This window comes from Myotis yumanensis, unplaced genomic scaffold (genome assembly GCF_028538775.1).
Source record: "Myotis yumanensis isolate MYYU_CA2020_CCGP unplaced genomic scaffold, mMyoYum1.0.hap1 SCAF_17, whole genome shotgun sequence".
In the NCBI taxonomy this organism is placed as follows: Eukaryota; Metazoa; Chordata; class Mammalia; order Chiroptera; family Vespertilionidae; genus Myotis; species Myotis yumanensis.
This window is the reverse complement of record NW_027223768.1, coordinates 40,214,712-40,238,444: the sequence shown is the minus strand read 5'-3', so window position 1 is coordinate 40,238,444 and position 23,733 is coordinate 40,214,712. Positions and strand designations below refer to the sequence as shown.

Genomic DNA, 23,733 nt, shown 5'->3' with positions numbered 1-23,733 from the left:
TATGAATACAAGCAGAATGTGATGTAAGGAATGTCTGACTGACACAGTGTGGCATCCCAGTGATGCTAACTGAGTGTGGGCAACACCCTCCAGAAAGCAGTGGGAGCAGCATTTTCTCCTGGGCGGTGGAGGGACCTCGAACTTGTCTGCACAGTTTTAACCCCAGCAGGTAAACTTCTTTCAGCCTCAGTTCTAGCTCAATGACACACTTGGTAGAGGCGCTTGAAGTCCTTGTTGAGGACAGCTCTAATGATGGTGTCAGCAAGTAGACCCTGATGCCCCTGGTTGCTTACCTGCAGGTCCAGCTCGCAGGAACAAGTTTACAGGCCGCTGCTCAGACTTTAAATGTACAGGTAAGCTGGCACGTGGGCTTGCGGGCAATTTTTCCATTTTCCCCTAGTTTCCCAATTTCATGGAATGAGCAGGCAATAATTTTATAATAGGAAATACTTAGGAGTAGTACCCTTTTTGTATTACTGATTCTCATGAAAATCCAAATAGAGGTAATCATTGCCACTAATGAAGATGGATTTTACACAATGCTGCTACTGTGAATGACCAAAAGCGATCAAGAAAAGTCAGTTTTCAAAAGTTTTCTGTGTAAGTCCAGGAAAAACGTTTCCAAGTTATGCAGCTGTAGTGCATCCCTAAACACCAAGCCAAATAACGTCATAAATGTCCTGTTTCCAACCGTCTTTCTGTTGCTCATCGTCATATCTTAGAGAAACACTCTAGTGCAGAGGAACTGTCCAGGACTGAGAGCCGGTCTTAGGTTTGAGTCTCATTCTGTGCCTGCTAGCTGTGTGACCTTCAGCAAGTCACTTAACCTCTGGGGCTCATGTCTTTTGATCTGCCTTTAAGTGGGTAACTGAGAGGATTGCCAGGGTTCCTCTCTGCTCAGAAATGTTATGATTCTGAGGATTGTAAGGGAACCTGTTTATAGATATTGATGTGCTTCAGTCAGTCACAAGTTTAAAACAAAACTTAAATCTGGCTACATTGCTGCTGTGAATCATATGGCAAAGGCATGCCAAGTTCAAGTATTAGGCATGACTCCTTAATATTTCAATCAACCTGCTGCTTCTTTTCATTAGCGTGTTTAGGTAACTAAGAGCCAAGAGGGGACACAGTTTCTGGAAGATTGGTTTCAGTGTTGCTAGTGACTCAAGACCTCGGGTTTGAGCATTCCATGCAACCCAGTGGAATATGGGCCTACATGGAAACAAGGAGGGAAAAGAGAGGGAGATAGTGCAACCTCCCTTTGTGAGGGAGAGGAGGTGGAAAATCGCCTGGGTTGCCATGGTAAACTTTCATCCCTTAGAGAGATGTTGGCAAACAGGCTGTGTCTCCAGTGCCGTGTGTTTACAGTCCTGCACTGTAATTACCTCACTGACTGGCAGAATTAATCAGAGCCTCTATGTTAATTAGCCTTGCTGCAGTCCCCAAAACAGGTGGTGGGAAATATGCAAATCTATGCAACATTTCAATGCTCTATATAACCAGTGTTAATTTAACATAAAATATTTTCTCAGTGCCTCTCCAGGACTGAGTTTTTTCCCTCCTGAGGGCAGCATTTCCCTCTAAGCTGCGGTGTTACTTGATGGGCGATGCTAGGTTAAAGTTCTCTAGATATTAAAGGAAGTTCCGTGGGCCAGGCAATCACTCTCTGCGTGGGAGTAAGGCCAGACTGCCCACCAAAGGCCCTTCGGAATGTGGGGCGGGAAGCTCTCCTGTAGAGGGGTGGAAAGTGTGCTCTCCCCTCACCCCTTCCCAGAGGGGAGGATTAGGGTGAATTTCGCCGGTTTGTGGAGGACCAAATTATTTTTTCTTCTTAAAAATTATAATACAGCTTTGTTGACAATGGAACAAAAAAAAATCTATAAACTTAATATGCAAAATCAGGAAAATACACAGATTTATAAGAAAGGAAAAGAATGAAACCAGAAAACTCATGACTGAATAAGTTCATGTTTTAAATAATTCTTGAAATATGGAGTTATAAGTGCATTTCTTTTAATGAACAATTTGAAATCTCTTTACCCCCTCCCACCTTCAGTCTAAATCTAATGAAGAATCGGGGGATTCCCAGCAGCCAAGCCAGCCTTCCCAGCAGCCTTCAGTGCAGGCAGCCATCCCGCAGACCCAGCTCATGCTGGCTGGAGGGCAGATAACCGGGGTAAGTTTTCTGGGAGCATCGTAATAGACGTTCTGTGCCAGACTGACATTGGCCAGCTGTTGATTAGGACTCTGCCGTAGCAGGCAGTAACGGGGCTGGGCCTAGCACCATTATGTCTTAGGGAACTCTCTACACTGGAGGCAGCTCTGAGAAGGGAATTACTTAGGTTTTCAGGGTATATTTTCTACAGTTGCAGATGCTTGGGATAAACTGACAGCGTTTATAAGCCCATGTTTCCACTGTTGCTTCGTCATGCGGTGGAATCATTGTCCAGTGGGTGAGACTCTTGCATTGATGAATAGTAGTGACCATTTGCGTTATGACATCATTGCAGAGCAGAAGTTAAAGAAGGGAATCCTATCTAATAAAGAGGGCATATGCATATTGACTGTCACGCGGTAACAGTCATGATGGCTGGGCCCACAGTGGAGGCAGGGATTCCATAACACAAGATTGCTGCACTCACAGTGGAGGCCAAGTTCCCTTAACGAACAATTAGCAGGAACCTGAGGCTGCGCCCCCACCTGGTGGGGCTTGACAGGGGACCTCAGGCCGCACCCCCCCCCCCCCCCACCTGGCGGGGCTTGATGGGGGTGGGGCCGGCCGGGTCTGGGTCTCGCACGATTTCGAGGCGCACATGGGTGGGCGAGGACTTGACTCTGGTTCCCGTGGCATGCCCCAGACTCTGACAAGAGGAAGATTTCATATACATTTTACTAATTTTCTTTCATCTCTGACACTTCTATTATAGAGAAAGGGCAAATAGCAATATTAAAATATTTCCTCTAATTCCTTTTAATGTGCACGAATTTTGTGCACCAGGTCACTAGTAATGCCTATAAAAGAAGAACATTTAAGTTACAGTGTGATGTTCTAAAATTAAGCCTCTGGTCTCAAATTCTGGCTCTCAGTTTACTGTCTGGGCTAATTATGCCATCTCCCTGTGGCTCATTGTTCCTTTGCTTAAATGCAGATGTTGATAATGCCCATGCCACAGTATTGTGATAAAGACTAAGGGTAATACTGTATGTAAAACTCATAGAACAGTGCTGGGCATGTAGTATTCAATAAATGTCATTTATTTTTATTGGCAACTAGAGGCTCGGTGCATGAAATTCATGCACAGGTAGGGTCCCTAGGCCAGGGCCGATCTGTGGGGTGACCGGCGAGATGATCAGGGGCCCCCCTGGCATCTGCCTTGGCTGGCCTGGGGCCTGGAGGTTTGGGGCAACTCCTGCGATGAGCGTCTGCCCCCTGGTGGTCAGTGCACATCATAGTGACCAGTCATTCTGCTGGTTGTTCTGCCGTTCAGTCAGTTTGCATTATAGGCTTTTGTTATATAGGATAAGTTGGCCTATGTGAATATATTGAGCTTTTAACTTTTCAGCTGTCTTTGCTCTACGACACCATTTAAAATACAGTGGGGCCTTGACTTACGAGTTTAATTCGTTCTGTGACGGAGCTTGTAACTCAAATTACTCATATATCAAATCAAAAAGTGAACGAGTGAGACACGTGATGCTGGGCTGATGTTGTGGCGTTAACTGTGACGTTCGCTGCGCCAACTAGTGGTGGGGTATCTGAAGCTGGCTCGTAACCCAAATTTTAGCTCGCAACTCAAGGCAAAAAATCGGCCGAGAGACGGCTCGTATCTCGAAAAACTCGTTAGTCGGGACACTCATAAGTCAAGGCCCCACTGTATTTTTCCAGCCTGGCAGGCATTGCTTAGTGATCAGCCTATGAACCAGGAGGTTGCTGCTCAATTCTGGTCAGGGCACATGTCCGGGTTGCGGGTTCAATCACCATTTGGGGGCGTGCAGGAGGCAGCCGATCAATGATTCTCTCTCATCATTAATGTTTCTCTCACTCCCTCTCCCTTTCTCTCTGAAATCAATAAAAATATTTAAAAATATTTTTCTAATGCTGAAAATTTCTCATATTATTTTTGGTGGAGGAGGCGGGGTATTAAGGAGTAGTAAGGAAGAGTTATTTATTAATCAATTCATATCACATCAACCCACAAAATTTTGTATGTCCTTCATTTCCTTTAAGTATGTTTTGGCAGTAGAAAGTTCTTTTAAGAATTATTGCAAAATTGTTTACAAAATCCCATTAGTAGAGATGAATACATGTTCATATATTATATGAAACCTCTATAAACATATCTGGAAGGGAATCTGACTTTCGAATCGTTTGATTCGGATTCTGTCTCTAAGGCACAGACAGGTTGTATCGGACCCTTTAGGACAGTGATGGCGAACCTATGACACGCGTGTCAGAGGTGACACGCGAACTCATTTTTTTGGTTGATTTTTCTTTGTTAAATGGCATTTAAATATATAAAATAAATATCAAAAGTATAAGTCTTTGTTTTACTATGGTTGCAAATATCAAAAAATTTCTATATGTGACACGGCACCAGAGTTAAGTTAGGATTTTTCAAAATGCTGACACGCTGAGCTCTAAAGGTTCACCATCACTGCTTTAGGAGGAGGTGTGCGCCAAGTGGCAGTCCTTGCTCTTCAGAATATGATAGTATTCCTTCTCCTTTGATCAGCGCGTGGCATCAAAAGGAAGGAGGAGCACACTGCTTTAATGCAGCCTGAAATAAGTTGCATTGTGAAAACAAGTTTAAATCTGCTAAGAATATATTTCCTCTGTTCCTGGTTGAGTTTTTGCTTTGGGTGACGAGTTTCTATAATAGTGAGGGACACTTGGGATTCCAGGTTTATGTGGCTGGAGCCTCTGTTAAACCTGCATCAGAAATTATTCGCATGTAGAGAGAGGGGCTGTCACCACCTGTTTCACAGAGATAACGTGTGGGAAAGGGGATGTAAAGTTGCAGACCCATTGCTTTCAATAACAGAAAGGACTGTTGGAGGGAGGGGGCTGCAGGGAGACTTGGAAAAGAAACAAATGGAGCTCATAATTCTTTAGTCATATCTTCAGCCATAATGGAAATGACGGACTAGGGCAGATTCATGCTAATGGGGAGCAGCTGGGCCTTATCAGCCCGTCCCATGTCAGATGCAGCTTACTTGGTCCTCATTCATCTGACTACCCACTTGCTGCTCTGTTGGGTATACATTTCTTTTCATAGCCTGTAAGTGTTGATTCTTTTTCTTCTTGCTTACTAGTTTATTACTATTTTGCTTGAAATTTAAGGCCCTGGACAAGCTTGAATGATTTAAGTCCAGAGTGAGGTCCACCATTTTCATTTAAATGTTCTGCTGGTAACGGTAGCTTGATCACTGATGAACATTTTAGTCTCATGCTAACCATGTGAAGTTGGTAGCTAAGGCCTAATACCACTTGAGTTACCTCCTTCAGAGCAGTTGACTTGAATTAGGGGCCCTTCTTCTTTAATTCTTTCCACTTGTTTGTCCTAATTTTGTTTAGCTCACTTTGACGCCAGCCCAGCAGCAGTTGCTCCTGCAGCAGGCGCAGGCACAGGCACAGCTGCTGGCCGCTGCGGTACAGCAGCACTCCGCCAGCCAACAGCACAGTGCTGCCGGGGCCACCATCTCTGCCTCCGCTGCCACTCCCATGACGCAGATCCCGCTGTCTCAGCCTATACAGATCGCACAGGTGAGTGAGCAGCTCTCAGAGCCGGAGCAGGGAGAGGAGCAATCTCACAGCCGGAGCAGGGAGAGGAGCAGTCTCACAGCCAGAGCAGGAAGTGAGGGACAGTCTCGGAGCCGGGGCAGGGCTGAGGATCAGAAGGGCAGTTTTTCTTTAATTGGAAATTCACTTTCTGATTGTTAGTGGGGCCCTTGCAGGCTCAGGAGCTCTCAATCAGTGAGGTAAGTGGTAGCCTTCCTTACCACTGAACTACAAGTGATAATACATTTGTTTGCTTGAGTTGATATTATAAACACATAAGTGATTGTTTGAATAACTGACTGTATTAAGTGACAGGTCTTGAGTAATTAGCTGGCATATTTTTGAAGCAGGGCGTTGGTCACTGTGTCTCATTAGCCACTGGCTGCAGCCTGGCTCTGTCCGGTGCTGCAATGGGTGCTGCCCACATGCGAGCCAGTGAGGCGCCTGCTGTAGCCGAGGAGCTTGGGCAGAACTGTGGTAGGACATTGTTTGGTTTCATTTTTCACATTTTGGAGCCAAGTATCAGAGATAATAAAAATGCATTTAAGAGGCATAGACAGTACCACCAAGGAGGGAAGGTGAATGAAATCCTTCGTCTCAAGGAGAAGAAGAGAGAAGGGGTAGTCAGGGCAGTGAGGTCTGTGAAGATTGTTATGAGCCTGGTCCTGGACAGCTGTGTTCATCCCCGAGAGAGGCCTTGGAAATGGACTGAAAGGGAGCGGGGGTGTGACTAGCCAGCACAAAGAAACAACTACAAGAGTAGGGAATAGATGTCAGACTAACTTTTTTGGCTATTATATACAATCTTTATCAAGATGACATTTTTATTTTGACCACTTCCTTGATCAACAAAAACATGTTGTTAGTGCCTGAGCTGTGAGACCCTATGTTGACATTATTTTAATAAGATAAGATGTTATCGATCAGATTTTTGTATGGATAACGTAATGTTTCACAATGATTTCTCAGTTGAGTTCAATGAGCTGGTGCCAAATTTCATAAATCACTATAGATTTTTAAATTTGTTTATGCAAATTCAGATAGCACTCTCAATTTTTACTTCAGAGAAAAAATCAGTTAACTATTTAAAAACTCAAATTCTTTTCTCATTTGATTTTTAAACTCCATTTGATTTTTAAAACCCATATTGGTCTCTACATGTTAAAACACACCTTTAACCATTTATTGTGGGAATTGGAAATAACCATTGAAAATTAGGCTCATCATAAGTCATGACACAACATCTGCCAACAAATATAGTCCTTGTAGGAGCTCCGTTTCTTCTCCCGCATTGTGGACGCACTGGAGCATGCGTCATGCATGAGTGAGAAGTGTTGCCTGATTGGGTTGGGACAGAACGCCTCATCTGAGAATGTTACGAATAAGCAAACTTTTATCTCCCTCTCCAACCATGTTTTAATTCTAATGCTTTAGGATCTGCAACAACTACAGCAACTTCAGCAGCAGAATCTCAACCTGCAACAGTTCGTGCTGGTACATCCAACCACCAACCTGCAGCCAGCACAGTTCATCATCTCACAGACGCCCCAGGGCCAGCAGGGTGAGCCCATCACAGCCGTCCACTTGCAGGGCAAGCAGCCCTGAAACTGCCCATTAGAACAGGGGTCCTCAAACTATGGCCCGTGGGCCACACGCGGCCCGCCGAAAACATTTATCTGGCCCGCCGGGTGTTTTTGCCACCGCTGCCTGTTGCTTAGCAGCCGACTAGTTTTTTTTTAAACTATAGTCCGGCCCTCCAACGGTCTGAGGGACAGTGAACTGGCCCCCTGTTTAAAAAGTTTGAGGACCCCTGCATTAGAACAATGTTCTCCTTAAATTTTATTGACCTTTGAACTCAGTATTCATGTTAAGAAGAATATTTTTTTCACGCGTACCACAATATTGAAGGTCATCTTTCCCTGCCATCATTTCTGTAATCACCAAGGAGGAACCAAGAGTTTGGCCAAAAGTCTAAATGAAATCTCTCAATGTGCTGAACATAAATTGGATAAATTGCTTCTGGTGTTTTGGTAGTTTTTCCTGGAAGTGTATTCAAAGAATGTAGGCCAAGCATTCAAGTATATGCTTCTAACAATCATTTGGTTTCTTTTAAGGTTTGAGAAGGAGAGGGTGTTATATTAGAAGGTGTGCACAATTTGTAAATGATAAAAACTGTCTTCACCACTGTTTAGTGGTGAATATTGTATCAACAATCAAGTTCATCGTGTTTGTAAAGCTGGTTAATGGCATCAGTGCAGAGGGTGTCTGGGTGGGTGGTTCCTCATCATTGCTGTTGCTTAGCCTTTTTTCTTGACCATTCACTCCAGAACCTTTTGTTATGTAAATGCCTGTTACATTTAAAGGGTAGTCTGCTCCCTTCATGAACTAGACAATTCTCTGGTTGTTGGTGAAGGATTCTGGGTGAGAGATTGAGCTCTTGGGAATGTCAATCTGCTTCCATTTATACTACTTCACTTTCATCCATTCCACCCGAAAGTAAAGAACTGGCCAATTAGAGGGTTATTCAGGTTACACTAAAGACATGCCATCTTAGTCTAATGTTTCATATCTCCTTGCCCAAGTCACATTAGCAAGATTGAACTTTAGTAAGACCAATAAGACTATCAGGAGATCAGTTGGAAATTTCCATCTCACGGTCATATTCTTTTTGCTGAGTTCAAAGTAGTCCTGATGTTCCTGGCATAATGTGTTGTGTTTTAACAGGTCTCCTGCAAGCGCAAAATCTTTTAACGCAACTACCTCAGCAAAGCCAAGCCAACCTCCTACAGTCGCAGCCAAGCATCACCCTCACCTCCCAGGTCAGCCTTCTCCCATGGGGGTTCCTTTTTCTTGTCCTGTTGTTTTAAGGGACTTTTGGACTTTGTTGAATTAAACACACACACACACACACACACACACACACACACACACACATCCTAATTTTAAAAATCCTAGTATTCAAAAACTGACCAAAAATTCAAAGCTGGGCTTATCAGCTCGATAAAGCACCACTGCCAAATTGATGTAGTCTTTAAAAATCTTCAAGGAGTCCTTTTTTTCACGTATGTTCATAAAGAATGACAGTCTTAGTGGCAAGTGAGTAATGAGTTCTGGTTGTTTGACCACCCTACCCCAGCACTGCAGTAGAGCTTGCCTTGAACTAGAGGCCTGGTGCCTTAGCAAAGGCCCGAGCGCCCTTGGTTGGCCCTTTCTCGGGAGCTGCATAGAGGCCCTGACTCCTGTGTCTTCTCTCCTCTCAACTTTCAGGTGTTGCTTCAGCTCATTTCTACCAGAGTGTAGCTCTAAAAACGCACCAGTCTAGACACTGAGAGGCGAGAGCATTAGACCAGTTCAGCTGTGACTGAACGTGTCATTGGCCCATCTGTAAATTAAGTGACGCTCTGAACTGCTGACCTGGGGCCCATTCTACCTCTGACTCTGTACTCATGGAAGTTTTCACACATTATCAGATTTGACAAAATTCAACATCTATTTATGATAAAAACTCTTGCAAATAAGGATAAAGGGTAACTTTCTTAACCTGTAAAAAGTATCCACCAAAAACTCAGCATCATAAAGCCGAATACTTACTCCTCAGCATTGTACTGAAGGCTCTAGCAGTACAATACGACAAGAAAAAGAAATAAAGGACACAGATTAGAAAGAAGAAAGAAAAATGCCTTGATTGGTAGATGAATGGTTGCCTGTGCAGAAAATTCCAAGGCAGCCACAAAAACGCTGCTGAAATTAATAGGTGATTTTAGCAAGTGTGTAGGATACAAAGTTGATACACAAAAAATCTGTACTCCCAATCACAATGATCATTTGGAAGTTGAAATTAAGAAAAAAAAGTATTTATAGTGCCTACGGATAAATTTAACAAACATTTGCAAGACCTTTACATTGAAAACTATAAAATATTGCTGAGTGAATTTAAAGAAGACCTAAATTGATGGTGAGACCTAACATGTTCATGAAGCAGAAGGCTTGGTTTGTTCAAATGTGAGCTCCCTCCAGATTGATCTATGGCTCCCACACAATGCCACCAGTACCCAGATGGCTTTCTTAGAAATTTACATGCCATTTCTAACCAACATATATGGAATTGTGGGCGACATAGAATAGCCAGGCAATTTTGAAAAGTAAGAAAGTTGAAAGGCTGCCTGATGTCAAGAATTACTGTAAACTACAGTAATGAAGACAATGTAAGACTGACACATGGATAGAAATGGGAAGAGCAAAGGTCCAGTGGGGCCACACATCTGTGGGCAGCTGACTGCCCACGAAGGTGCCAGAGGCTTCCAGGGAAAGAAAAGTCTCTCAACAAGTGGCACTGTCCAGTGGGCCATGCACAGTGAAGACAGGGCCTTGGTCCTGGTTCTCCTGCTGTGTGGAGGTGAATTTGAAGTGGGTTGTAGACATAAACTTCTAGAAGTAAACTCAGGGATAGTCTTTGTGTCCTTGGGCACAGTAATGATTTCTTAAATGGTATTAAAGAGTCCTAACCATCAAAGAAAAAAGTTGATGGATTTTGTAAAAAGTAAAAGCTTCTGGTAAAAGAAAAGCCACAGGCTGGAAGAAAACATTATTAAAACTTACCCTATATAATAAAGATATAATATGCATAATGTTGTTATATAACAACCGACAGCGTAATGACTGGATCACGGATCAGCAGGAGGGTGGGACAGCGAGCTACAAGTGGGCTGCGGAGAGCTACATACAGGAAGGGACAGGGCAGCAAGCTATGGGGGACAGGGGGAGCTACAGGAGGGCGGCAGCAAGCTACTGGCGCATGGATTTGTGCGCAGGGCTACTAATATCTGATAAAAGACTTGTTCCCAGGATATATAAAGAGCTCATACAACTCAGTCATGAGACAACCTGATGTTCCAAAAAGGGATTGCATGCAAAATATTTGAAGATCCTTCACTGAAGAAGGTATGTGAATGCCCAGGAAGCATATGAAGAGGTGCCCCAAATCATGAGTCCTGAGGGAATGCTAATATCACCAACTACCCGCCAGAATGGGCAGGATGAAAAAGACTGACAGTAACCAGGGTGGCGAGAAGGTGAAGCAACTAGAGCTTGCATACAGCTAGTAGGGTTGCAAAACAGTACAGATGCTTTAGGAAACAGCTTGGTAATTTCTTATCAAGTTAACTATCTATATGCCTTCTGACCTAGCAGTTCTTCCAAACGCTGTATATGAATGTTCGAAGCACTTTTATTCATAGTCACTCCAAACTGGAAACAACCGAGATGCCCATCAGCTGGTGAATAGATAGTGTATCATTTGGCATAGCCACGCGGCAGATGCTGCTCAGCAGTAGCAAGAGATGTGCTCTGATGCAGCGAAGCCCATGTGTGAATTTCAAAAGCACTGCTCAAGTGCCAGAAGCCAGGCATGAAGGACGCCTGCTGAGCCATTCCATTTGTATAAGTCCTATCAGTGGTCGCCAGGGCGGGGGCCCTGGGTGGGGTCGGACAGCACAGGGTGCACGGGAACTTTGAGGGTGATGGAAATATCCTGAATCACTTGTAGCAGTTATGTGATTGTCAAAACACTTCAAACTGCACACTAAACGGCACATTTTATTGTGAATATGCGGAATAGAAAAGTAAGGGTGGAGTTTTGAGAAGACCTTACCTAAGTGACTCCTTCCTGGCCCACCTGCTCTGCACATGGTGGCGTTGTGTTATCCTGCCCCTGCTCACTGGATTCCACTCTGTCCTTGAAGTCTGGGCCAGCCCGGCCTCAGGCTGCTGGGGCTGGAGCAACACCTCTATAACCACTCCACCTAAGGTGACCCAAGTGATGCTTAGTCCTTTATTATTTGAGAGCAATGCTACTTCGAGCCTGGAGGTGAAGTAATAGTCTGACAGTTGAGACTGGGAAGTGTACAGCCATGTTAGGTGTCTGGTGTGGTTGGTGCTATTTTGGGCACCTCCCCAATGGCCAGGTTAAAAATTACTAGTGTCACCATGTCAGAAATGAGTGTTGTCTTCACTGCACAGGACAGAGAGGTGCTTACCCAGCTGCAGGCCTGTGGAGTCCTATTGTCTAGTTTTCTGGGCTAGTGAGTTCAGTTGGAGAGAGTATATTACTAATGAGGTCTAAGTAAGGGTATATGACCCATTTCAACTACAAGAGCAAAACTCACAGCCACAGACGTGGTGTGTGATCTTGGCCTGCGATCTCTCAACCCAGGCACCATTCACAGGAAGGGTCAGCTGAGCGATGGAGATGCACTCACGGCAGCACCTGTCTGTCATAGTGATACTCAGAAGGGCGTCTCCTTGCGCTTGTGTTTTCATAATAAGGACATTTTATATTTCTTCTACAAAAAGGAAAGATTATACCCTCATGTCCCCAAGTAAGCTTTAGATGGATTTTAGTAATTAAATATTTTAAAATACATAGAAGAAGCAGGTAGAATATTTAAAAAATTTATCCAAGTTAGAAATAAATGAAAGCTTTTTCAGGTTTGAAGCAACACATGATATTAGAAAAGAAAAGAGTTTCCCCCCCCCCCCCCTTTTTTTTCTTTTGATAATTTAAAAGTTAGGTACGTTGAAAAATAAAAGGAAAAACAGATAGGAAAAATTTGCATTAATGCAACACAATCTATAACATTTGATGAGTTCTTTAAGGATAAGAATGAGAAGAACATTAATACTTTATACAAATGGGTTCAGATGTAAAACTAATTCACATCAAAGGAGATACAGATAATAATTCACACATGGGGAAATTTTGACTTTATGTAATAAGAGAAATACGAATTAGGGCAACAGTGAATTAGCAAACATTTTGAAAACTGCTGACAGATTTTGGGGAGAGATTGGATGGTGAGAACCGACATGCTGCTGTGGATCAGAAGCGATGCCATTGTCTCCGGCTGCCCTTTATCTGGTTACAGAAGTGCTTCATGAATTTACCTTAGAGAACTAATTCCAGAGGTGGGAAAAGAACTACATGCAGAACCATTTGTTGTGGTGTCACCTGTGGTAATGAAAACAAAGAAGTGTCCAGCAATGAAGAAATTGTTAAATAAATTATGATCGTATTGCTTCCGTCAGCCTTTGAAAATGATAATTAGGAAAACTGAAAAACCATAGGAATAAAAAAACGTAATTGCCCTGACCACTGAACAGTGGTTGGAGCGTCTATAGGCACTGAAGGGTTATGGGTTTGATTCCCAGTCAAGGGCTCATACCTGGGTTGTGGGTTTGATCCCTGGTCCCGGAAGGGGCGCATGGGCAGGCGTGAGGGGGCAACCAATCGATGTGTCTCTCTCATCAATGTTTCTCTCACTCACCCCTCCTTCCACTCTCTAAAAATCAATGGGGGAAAAACAGGATAATAAAGAAAAGAAATGTAGATCTGTGGAAAATTGGAGGAAATATACACAAATGAAGCTATTAAGTTATTTAAACTGTAGGTGGTTTGCTTTTCTTAAAATACTTTTAATAACCTTATAGTAATATTTTTATAATATTGTGTCACAAGTTGGAGATATACAAGATAGTGATAAACAAGATAGATTAGTCCCTGCTGTTTTGAGACTTATAGTTTAAGTGGTATGTTTATTAAGTAGAATCTAAAAAATGAGACTAATCTACGAAAAGGCATAAAATACATGTATTCAGACTATTTGAAAACCCGAATATACTGGGTTTCATTTTTAGGTAGACAAGTTCTTTACTCGTGCTTACATTTTAACCTTATCTGTGATTCTGGGGTACATGATTTCACATTCTGCTTTTCTCCACAAAACTACCTGTTGCAGGGTCTCCATAATCCTCCCCCAATACAGCTATTTCCTTAGTTTGTTTACTTGCTGCACAGTCCAGTTGCAGCCTAAACACCTTTTTGTATGTCTGTTCTTCTTCTCCTTCTCTAACAGCCAGCAACCCCAACACGCACAATAGCTGCAACCCCAATTCAGACACTTCCACAGAGCCAGGCAACACCAAAGCGAATCGACACTCCCAGCTTGGAGGAGCCCAGTGACCTTGAGGAGCTTGAGCAGTTTGCCAAGACCTTCAAACAAAGACGAATCAAACTTGGATTCACTCAGGTAGATGAGCCCGCCCTGAACTTGGATTTCCCTACTCAGCCTGCTTTATGTGTCCATTAGTTTTCCTGCATCTATAAGATTAGACTATTGTATATATATTTGGTTATAAACTTATGATTTAATGCTAGGTTAAAACCTTTAAGACTCTCTCAGAACACAGGCCTCTGAGATTATACTTATACTAATAGTGCTGAGAAATTAAAAGATTGTGTTAGGGGATGGTATGACTATACTGAGGGTTTTGTTATTTGAAGAACATCTGGTTCTAGACCTTAGTGCTATATATGTGAGGTAAAGAGAGTCAAGATTGCAAGTCTCTCAGAGTAGTTGACAGGGGAACATTTGAAAGGCTTGTTTGAAATAGTTTTTTGTAGGGGGTGGAGACATGTGCTTGCATGCACACACACATGTGTGTGCGCACATGTACAAAATAAGCCTAAACTGAAACAAATTAAGTAAGAATCTGTCAAAGATGAAAAATCCAAATTAAGTTTTTTTAATGCCAGGTAGCAGAGCATTTAGAGTAGAATATGACCAGTGGTTTGGCAGGAGGCTTGGCCTATAGGCACTGCTTTAATTCCTCTCATTCACTGTGTAAGTGACACTGGAGTGGAAGGAAATTGAATGGCATTTATATAAAACTAGAGGCTCGGTGCACAGATTCGTACACATTGAAAAGAAATTAATTAGAAGGTGGCTGGTGGGGTGGGACTGAACAAGATTGGCCGGATACACCCTAGAACCAGTCTCCCGTGGTTCCTCCCCAGCTGCCCCCACCTGGGACGGCACCGGGGTTCAAAGGGCATCTGCGGAGTGAGCGGGGTCCTTCCGGCAGGTGGGGTCCCTTGGCCTGGCCTGCAGGGATCAGGCTGAAACCGGTAGTCCGACATCCTCTGAGGAGTCCCAGAGTGCGAGCGGGCACTCTGCAAAGTTGCTGTTGCTCAGCAGCTCCTGCTTTGAGCATCTGTCCCCTGGTGGTCATTGCATGTCATAGCTACCGGTCAAACAGTCACTTAGGCTTTTATAACCTCCTATATAATAAAAGCTTAATATGCTTAAGTGTCCAGTTGTCCATTCAACCAATCAAAGCGTAATATGCTAATGATATGCAAAGACTGCTCAACCACTCACAATGACGTGCACTGACCACCAGGGGGTAGAAGCTCCAACCAGTAGGTTAGCTTGCTGCTGGGGTCCGGCCAATTGGGACTGAGTGAGATGGGCTGGACACGCCCTGGAGCCCTCCTGCGTCCCTCCCCGGCCCCAATCATGCACTGGTGGGATCCCTTGGCCTGGCCTGCACCCTTTCGCTGAGGGACCCACCCACCTCCCCAGTGCACGCATTTTGTGCAACGGGCCTCTAGTCTACACTAATAAAAGAGAAACATGCTAATTAGCGTACGACCGCTACCCTTCCCATTGGCTAATCAGCATATCCTTATGCAAATTAACTGTCAGCCAAGATGGCGGCCAGCAGCCATGCACTGAAGCGAACAGGGAGGCTTGCTTGCTCCAGTGACTGCGGACTCCAACGTTCCCCGCCTCACTTGCCGGCCTCTCAGCTGCAACTCTAAGCAACTATGTTGCAAATATAGAAGCTAAACAAAACTCCAGAAACCGGCTGACAGGCTTCAGCCAGCCTGACCGCAACATTGTATCAATGTTTTCAGCAGCAAGGCCTCAGAGCTAAAGCTGGCTCAGAATAGAAAAAAAAAAAAAAGAAAAAAATGAGCGGTTGGGAGCTTCAGTGACCCGCCAGCCTGAAAACGGCCCTCAGCCCCTCACCCAGACTGGTCAGGCACCCCAGTGGGGACCCCCACCCTGATCCAGGACACCCTTCAGGGCAAACCAGCCGGCCCCCACCCATGCACCAGGCCTCTATTCTATATAGTAAAAGGGTAATATGCCTCCCGGCACCGGATCAGCAGAGCAGCGAGGCTCCCGGCACCGGGATCAGCGTGACAGGGGGCAGCGCCCAAACCCCCTGATCACCCTGCAGCTCTGTGTGTGACAGGGGGCGGGGCCACAACCTCCCTATCCACCCTGCTCTGTTCGTGACAGGGGAAGGTGCCCCAACCCCCTGATCAGCCCTGCTCTGTGCCTGATAGGGGGGAGCTCCCCAACCCCCTGATCGCCCTGCAGCTCTGTGTGACAGGGTGCGGCGCCCCAACCCCTTCCCCCCCCCGCCCCACACGGGCCCTGCTCTGTGTGTGACAGGGTAGAGCCATAACCTCTCCATTGGCCCTGCCCTGAATGTGACATGGTGTAGCGCCCCAACCTCCTGATCCGCCCTGCTCTGTGTGTGACAGGGGGCGGTGCCCCAACTCCCCTATCGGCCCTACTCTGTGAGTGACAGGGGGGAGCTCCTCAACCCCCTGATGGGCCCTGCTCTGTGTGTGACAGGGGGCAGCGCCCCAACCCCCTGATCGGCCCTGCTCTGTGTGTGATAGGGGGGAGCTCCACAACCCCCTGATGGGCCCTGCTCTGTGAGTGACAGGGGGCAGCGCCCCAACCCCCTGATTGGCCCTGCTCTGTGAGTGACAGGGGGCAGCGCCCCAACCCCCTGATTGGCCCTGCTCTGTGAGTGACAGGGGGCAGCGCCCCAACCCCGATTGGGCCTGCTCTGTGCGTGACAGGGGGTGGCGCCGCAACCTCCCCATCGACCCTGCCTTGAGTGTGACAGGGGGCGGTGCCCCAACCCCCCAATCGGCCCTACCCTGAGCGTGACTGAGGGTGGCATCACAACCTCCCAATCCGCCCTGCTCTGTGCATGACAGGGGGCGGTGCCCCAACTCCTCAGTCGGCCTTGCTCTGAGCCTGACCAGGGACTGCACCTAGGGATTGGGCCTGCCCTCTGCCACCCCGGAGCAGGCCTAAGCCAGCAGGTCGTTATCTCCCAAGGGGTCCCAGACTGGGAGAGGGCACAGGCCGGGCTGGGGGACCCCCCCCCTCCCCCGCCAGTGCACAAATTTTTGTGCACCCGGCCTCTAGTGTATAATAAAAGGCTAATATGCAAATTGTCCCTACAGGCGGGAGTTTGACTGACAGGGAGTTACACGTGCGCTGACGACCAGGGGGTGGTGCGGAACATGGTGAGATTTGGCGATGGGGCAGGCAGCCAGGGGAAGGGAGACCCTGGCTGGCTGCTGGCAGCTGCTAGGGACCCTACCCATGCATGAATTTTGTGCACTGAGCCTCTAGTATATAGATAATAGAAGATCATTAGATGAAAAAAATTACTGAAGTATAGATTGGATTGGGTGTTTTTATGGAATCAGGAAAAACCTAATGTTTTCTTTCCAGAGAATATAATTGCTATTTGAAATCTGAGCCACCACTTACGTACTGTCCCATATCCTTTGTGTCGGAAGAACAGTAATGTACCACCTGCTCAGGCAGGTCGGACACCAGGGTGACATCCCTGCATGTGTCCTGGTGTTTTTATGAACAGACTTGTATTTCTAATATCTTTGGTAGTTTATTTTTGCTCAAAGAAACTAATTATATATTAGGAACATAAAATGATTTTTTCAATAGCTATATTGTTAGAGATAATGCAGTTATGTATTTGTGAGGAGTTTCAATTGTGAGGAAACAAATTGCAATTAAGAAAGATTGAAACATTGAATGATCTGGCTTATTCTTAAAAAGAAAACAAAAGATACAGCTAGATTGAGCGGAGTACATTACTGTGCTTAAATATGTGTCAGTTTGGACTAATCCTCAGAGTTTCAGCTTTAAGCTATTAGCACAGCATACTCTTAGGTTCCCTAGGAAACAGTTGCCTAAGCGATATGCCAAGGATGTTAAGGCTTTTTAAAATCTTTAACTTTTACCCGGATAGATAGTGGTTTGCCTTTCTGTGGCACTTGACCCAACATAGTGCCAGTGTTGTGTGGGTGTGTGCCTCTCTCTCTTACATATCGAAGAGTTTCCCTGTGGTCTGGTGTTCTGCTTATGGTTTTATCCTATTATTTGACACAACTGTGCCTTATTTTTCAAAATGACTCTGATATAGCAGTGCCTATATTTCACAGACCTTGACTATTTAGATTAAAGCACATCTTACTGGTGCAGGATGGGGAAATCAGCCTTTGTGTTTAAGGCATGTACCTCAGTTGTAGTTATTCAAAGGTTACTTTGTATCCAGTTTATTTATACACACACAGATTTCAAATGATTAGTTAAGACAAAAAAAAAATCCCTCTGCTTTGAGAAATCTCCATGTTATTAGCTGTTTCTGACTACATCATTGGTTATGAAAGGGTTACTGTAGATGTCATTTCATAATTAGGAGGCCATGGTGTGACACTTTTCTCACACGTGACACATTCATTATTTCCTAATCCCAATCTTTGTTCCTTTTCCCTTTGCTTTTTAAAAAATATCAAAGGGATATAATATAGATTATGTATGAGTCAGCTGCTTCAAACATTTACTTCTGTGAGGGATAACCCCAATGGTTTTGAGTTACAAAAGCACCAAGCCACAGTACCTCAAATTAATGAACATTAGTATATTAACTAAGGGAGGACCTATTGCTTTTATCCAATTAAATAATTTAAATGTGAAGTAAGACTGTATTATACATCTCAATTAAGTCAATTTGTAATTTATTGCCATAGTTTTACTTAGTTGATGGCATAGCCACCAACTTAAGGCATTTATTCTTATTATGATGTGATTTTTGAATAGGTACTTTAGTTTTTGTTTACTTGTCAATATTGTTACTTTTCATAGATATTATAGAAGTTTGTGAAAAAACTTCTAGTGAGCTGTGAGTTACAATGTCAGAAACAGTTATTGCCATCTTAACTGCTAGAGCAGGCCCCATATGCAAAGAATTGTAAGGTTGGGTTGGTCCAACTCTCTAGCAGGCTGTAATTTAAACAAGTAAGGTGACCAAGACACACAGCCTAGTTTACTATCAGACATCTAGTAGGCACTTAGTGAATGTTTGTGATTGACTAAATGTACAGAGATATCGATCCAGATAGACATCTGTCTACAGATAGATTTAGCATTTATGCCACTCGCACTATCCTGGTTCTCTGTTTGCTGTAACTGGACGGAAATCACTAAGCAGTCACTTCTGTCCTGGAGACAGATGTCCAGAGCAGTCAGTGGCACTGTCGGTGTAGGACAGCCACTATGCCTGTGTGGCTACTGCTGAGCAGCAGGCTGGCTAGGGGAGCTGAGGAACTGGAGTTTTAATTTACTTGTTTTGAATAATTTCCATTTAAATAGCCACCATCACCTAGCACAGGTGCGAATAAACAGTGTAGTGTCCAAGGATGGAATGTAGGGGAATCAAAAAACTGGACTAATCCCCATTCACAGTCCCTGCTGGCGGTGGCTGGGCCTGTGCTATCCCTTGTGTCCCACGATGGAATGAGCTCTACAGCACTTCCCAGAAGGGTCTTTCTGCCCTGTCACTAAACTAATGGAATGAGAGGGCGAATCATTTAAACTCTAGGAGCCTCTGTTACCTGAACAAAAACTGAAGATGTAGCTTTTTCCAGCTTTAAAGGCGATTCATTTGGCTGGAAGGAAAGCACTGTGTACATTCAGGGGTGATAGGCTTAGGAGAAAGACATCTGTGTAATATATTCAGGGGTCATTGTTCCATTGCTTTAAGAGGACCAAGTCTCAGTGCCCATGAAAGTTTGACTAAATGGGTCATACCTCTCCACTGTGAATTTCTTTCTCTCTAGCAGTTATAAAAGTAGTCCTTTAGAATACCTGTTTTTTATAACCAACTTTGAAATCCAAACTAAGGGTGGAAAATAGATTTTTTCAATGCTTCCAGAAATAATTTACAGGGGGGAGAAGAAGTAAGGGAGCATTTCTAGATTTTAAAGTCATTTATGGAAACAGTTAGTTCATAAATCCTGAGGTTATCGAGGCGGTTACTTGTGTTAACTCTGTAGGATTACTGAAACCACTTTGGTTACATGAATTAAGGGGCTGGTTTAGAATATTAGCACCATCTTTTGAGACTTAGTATAAATATTTGATAATCTTAACTATTATATAAGGTGGCAAGAAGAGATTCAAAATGGAGAGAATGTGGGACAGTTTTGATTGTTATAAGATTGGGACCTAACTCTTCACTGGAGCGCTGGGCCCAGCTTAGGGGGTGGGTGTTTTTGTGGCACCCTACGAAGGGGCTCATTGTCGAGCCTTCGTCTACGGGGGCCTTTGGAGGGAAGGCTGTCACTGTTGGTGAGATGACTCTCTTCTTGCTCGTCCTCCCGCTCCTTTCTGTGTTTCTGTACAGGGCGATGTTGGGCTTGCGATGGGTAAACTGTATGGAAATGACTTCAGCCAAACTACCATCTCTCGCTTTGAAGCCTTGAACCTCAGCTTTAAGAACATGTGCAAATTAAAGCCACTTTTGGAGAAGTGGCTCAATGATGCAGGTGGGTGAGAAATGGCCTCATTGCCTGTGGGAATCTTACAGGGGCTGTCATATAGAAAGGGGTTCAGACTTCTTATTGCATTATTGGCGCTACAGAGCCTTGAGGTGCGCCAGTCTTGGGAGGATCCAAGGGATAAGTTATGGTTCCATAAATCAGAGATTCGTTTAAATAGTAATTGCAATGCACACAGTCAACAATTGTTTTTAGTTTTGGAACATTTCCAAAGGGTTAGGGGCAGTTGAAGGAAGAGGAAAAAAGGAAGTTGAAAAACAAGTTTATTAGTTCTTCCTTGATGAATTATAGTAAATTTGTTCTTGATGATATTTCTGCTTTTGTTACTAAAAACGACTACATAGTTCACTCATAAAAAGTTGAGTGGCCAGTGTTAACTTGTGTGTTTTGTACTGAGGTTTCCTTTTGGGAAATTTGAAGTTTGAGTCACAGAACCACAGACTGTGGGCTGCAAGGAAAGTGCAGATCCCCTAGACGGCAGTTCCTGTTTAGATGGGAGCAAAACCAGGTCTTTGGAAAAGGCAGACTGTGACCCCCTCCCTTGGATAGTCTGATTCCATGGCCCTGGACCCTTTCTGAGCTCCACAGGTGAGAACCGCCTCTCTGCCCTTCCCTCCGTGTGCATGGAGTGGAAAGAGTCCCAGAGCCGGTTCCGAGATGCCCGGGGTCATTCAGCTATTAATGACGGAATCTTGCTTGTTTCAACTACCAAGAATTTAGAAGTATTTCATTCTTGTTTGGTTTTGGGGGAGGTGTTGCCCTAGATTATACTAGTAAAATGAGAGGTCATTTGTGAGATAAATATTAAATGTTCAATAATTTTCAATAAGCTTTCTTTTATCCCTAGAGCTAATCTATATATATAAAAGCCTAATATGCAAATTGTCCCCTTGGGATTTCAACCGGGAGACTGGGAGTTCTATTGCACACTATGACATGCGCTGACCACCAGGGGACGGTGCAGAATGAAGGAAGGCCCCGGCCAGCAGCCGAGGAAGGGGGCCAGCCTTCATCGCTGGCCAGGCCTAGGGACTCTACTTGTGCACGTATTTCGTGCACCGGGCCTCTAGTAAATAAATAAATAAGCAAGCAAAACCAAAACAGAAGGACAGAACTCAGAAGAGGTAGAGCTGAGTCTCAGGGCAGAAAGAGTAACCCTGTGCTTTCTCAGAGACAAGTCAGAAGGCAGCGGGGACAGACAGCCGACCAGTCTCAGACCGCAGCTAAAGTAGTGAGGAGCGCTGTATGTCCATGTGGGTTATGGAAACCTTTTCATGCACTTGGAGCATAAACTGTCTTGGTCGCCTTTGTTATGTTGTTAATACGCGTGCTACATGTGTGAAGTATGTGCAACTCCTTCGACCTCCTGTTTTCTCCTTTCTTACAGAGAACCTCTCGTCAGATTCAGCTCTCTCCAGCCCAAGTGCCCTGAATTCTCCAGGGCAGGGAATCGAGGGCTTGAACCGTAGGAGGAAGAAACGCACCAGCATAGAGACCAACATCCGTGTGGCCTTAGAGAAGAGTTTCCTGGAGGTGAGTGGGGATTGTGGGGATTTTACTTTTCGTGGGCGTGGGATTGTTGGCATGGTGCTAACATTAGGTCTGTCAGCCACAGCCCTTACGGATGCTTATCCCATCGTGGAGAAAATAAGACAACCCAGTTTACGTTTATGCGTGCCTGGTGCTCAGGCAGTAGGCTCACATCCACAGAGTCCTTCGTGTGACAGGCAGCAGCTGTCAAGGGGCACAGGGACCCCAGACAGGGAGGCGCAGGGAAGAGAGCAAAGGCATCCACGGGAACCAAGGGGTCAGCGCAGACACCGGTGGTTCGGTTTGGCTGAGTTCTAGTGTCTGCCTAGACCAGCAGTTTGGGACCAGGACACAGAGGGCCTTGAATGTCAGCCTATCGAGTTCAAGTTAATTCAACAGACACTTGGCTTTTGGGTGTGTTTTTTTGTTTTTTGTTTTTGTTTTTTTAACCAGAAAATATCTCAATCAAAGCTTCCAACAAAATTCTGACTCTGATTCAGAGAGGCTTGAGCACTGTGGAAGGAGCACTGAGTCAGGAGTCCAGCGTCTGCCACTTTAGGACCCGAATCCTTGATCAGTCACTGAGTCCCTTTATCTGGGAGGTCCCTTTATCTGGGAAGCACTTCCTATCCTGCCCCACAAGCTTAACAACAACAACCAAAGTAAACATTCAAGAATAACTTATTCTAAGTTACCAGGAATAAATTTAATAGACTTATGTTCATTGGAATGTTTGTCTGTAGACATTTTGTTAAGGTGGGCCTGTTGGTCATTGACATCCCAACTTTACTCCCTGGCCTGTCCCTCCATGTTTGTTAGTTTATATAAAGGCATGGTTGTGCCAGTAGTTCTAAAGGTTATTCCACAAGATGATTTTCCCCTTCAGAATCAAAAGCCTACCTCGGAAGAAATCACCATGATTGCTGAGCAGCTCAACATGGAGAAGGAGGTGATTCGAGTTTGGTTTTGTAACCGCCGCCAGAAGGAAAAAAGGATCAACCCACCCAGCAGTGGTGGGACCAGCAGCTCGCCTATCAAAGCAATTTTCCCCAGCCCGACCTCCCTGGTAAGGCAGGAAACGGGGAGCTCGGGCTCATTTCACAGTTTACAAGGGACCCGTTCAGTCATTGTATTTCATAACAGAGTTTACTGTGAGAGCACCCAGTGGTTTAGGGGAAGGCTGGAGGGGGGTGTGGGGGGGTCCAGTCCCCTGTGAGAGGCAGTCAGGGGAGCTTTGTCCTGTGCCGCTGACTGTTTACTTGTGTTTGGATTTATTTGAACGAGAAAGAAGACAGTATTTTTTTTTACAAAACTGTAGGCATATTTTGTTGTTTTTTAAAAATTGGTTTTACATTCTTTCCATGACATCATTTCATTAAGAACAAATCCAAGACACTCTTGCCCCCACAGAGTCAAAAATAAAACAAGCTGCGATTCACGGGTCCTCCGGAATAGTTTCCTTATTTAGGCTAAGGGAACAATTAGCATAATACTTCCTACTGACTTAGATTACATCTGACCCACCATTACTGAGATTGAGAAGTTTTTAAATTATTTCTGTGTGAAACCTGGGCAAAGCCATGCGTCAGGCGAGTAAAGAGCCACCTTTTACGGCAGCCTTTCAGCAGGCGCACATTTCTCAGTTCCAGGGGAACCAGGGCTCAGCGCAGACCCAGGAGGAATGAAAAACCTTCTCCTCTCAGGCCCATTTACTTTATTCTATTTTTATTCTATAATATTTAAATTCTATCCTGGCATTGAAAATTTTTATAGGCAAAATAAGTCTATGAATGGAATTTTAAGTTTTTATTTTTAAACTAGAGGCCCAGAGCACAAATTCGTGCACGGGTGGGGTCCCTCGTCCTGGCCAGTGATCAAGGCCTATCAGGGCTGGCCAGCTGAGGGG

At 44.7% G+C, this 23,733-nt stretch overlaps 1 protein-coding gene across 5 annotated transcripts in view; it reads left to right on the top strand.

Moving 5' to 3' along the window:
* The window catches only part of POU2F1 (POU class 2 homeobox 1), a 124,561-nt gene that overhangs the window by 88,497 nt on the left and 12,331 nt on the right, over positions 1–23,733 (top strand). For all 5 annotated transcript variants that reach the window (XM_070397304.1, XM_070397305.1, XM_070397303.1 and 2 more), the window contains exons 4-12: positions 300–353; positions 2,057–2,176; positions 5,576–5,764; positions 7,214–7,340; positions 8,504–8,598; positions 13,690–13,863; positions 20,144–20,285; positions 21,685–21,830; positions 22,714–22,893. In XM_070397304.1, the coding sequence (XP_070253405.1) occupies positions 300–353; positions 2,057–2,176; positions 5,576–5,764; positions 7,214–7,340; positions 8,504–8,598; positions 13,690–13,863; positions 20,144–20,285; positions 21,685–21,830; positions 22,714–22,893 (1,227 nt within the window). The remainder of the gene's footprint in view (positions 1–299; positions 354–2,056; positions 2,177–5,575; positions 5,765–7,213; positions 7,341–8,503; positions 8,599–13,689; positions 13,864–20,143; positions 20,286–21,684; positions 21,831–22,713; positions 22,894–23,733) is intronic.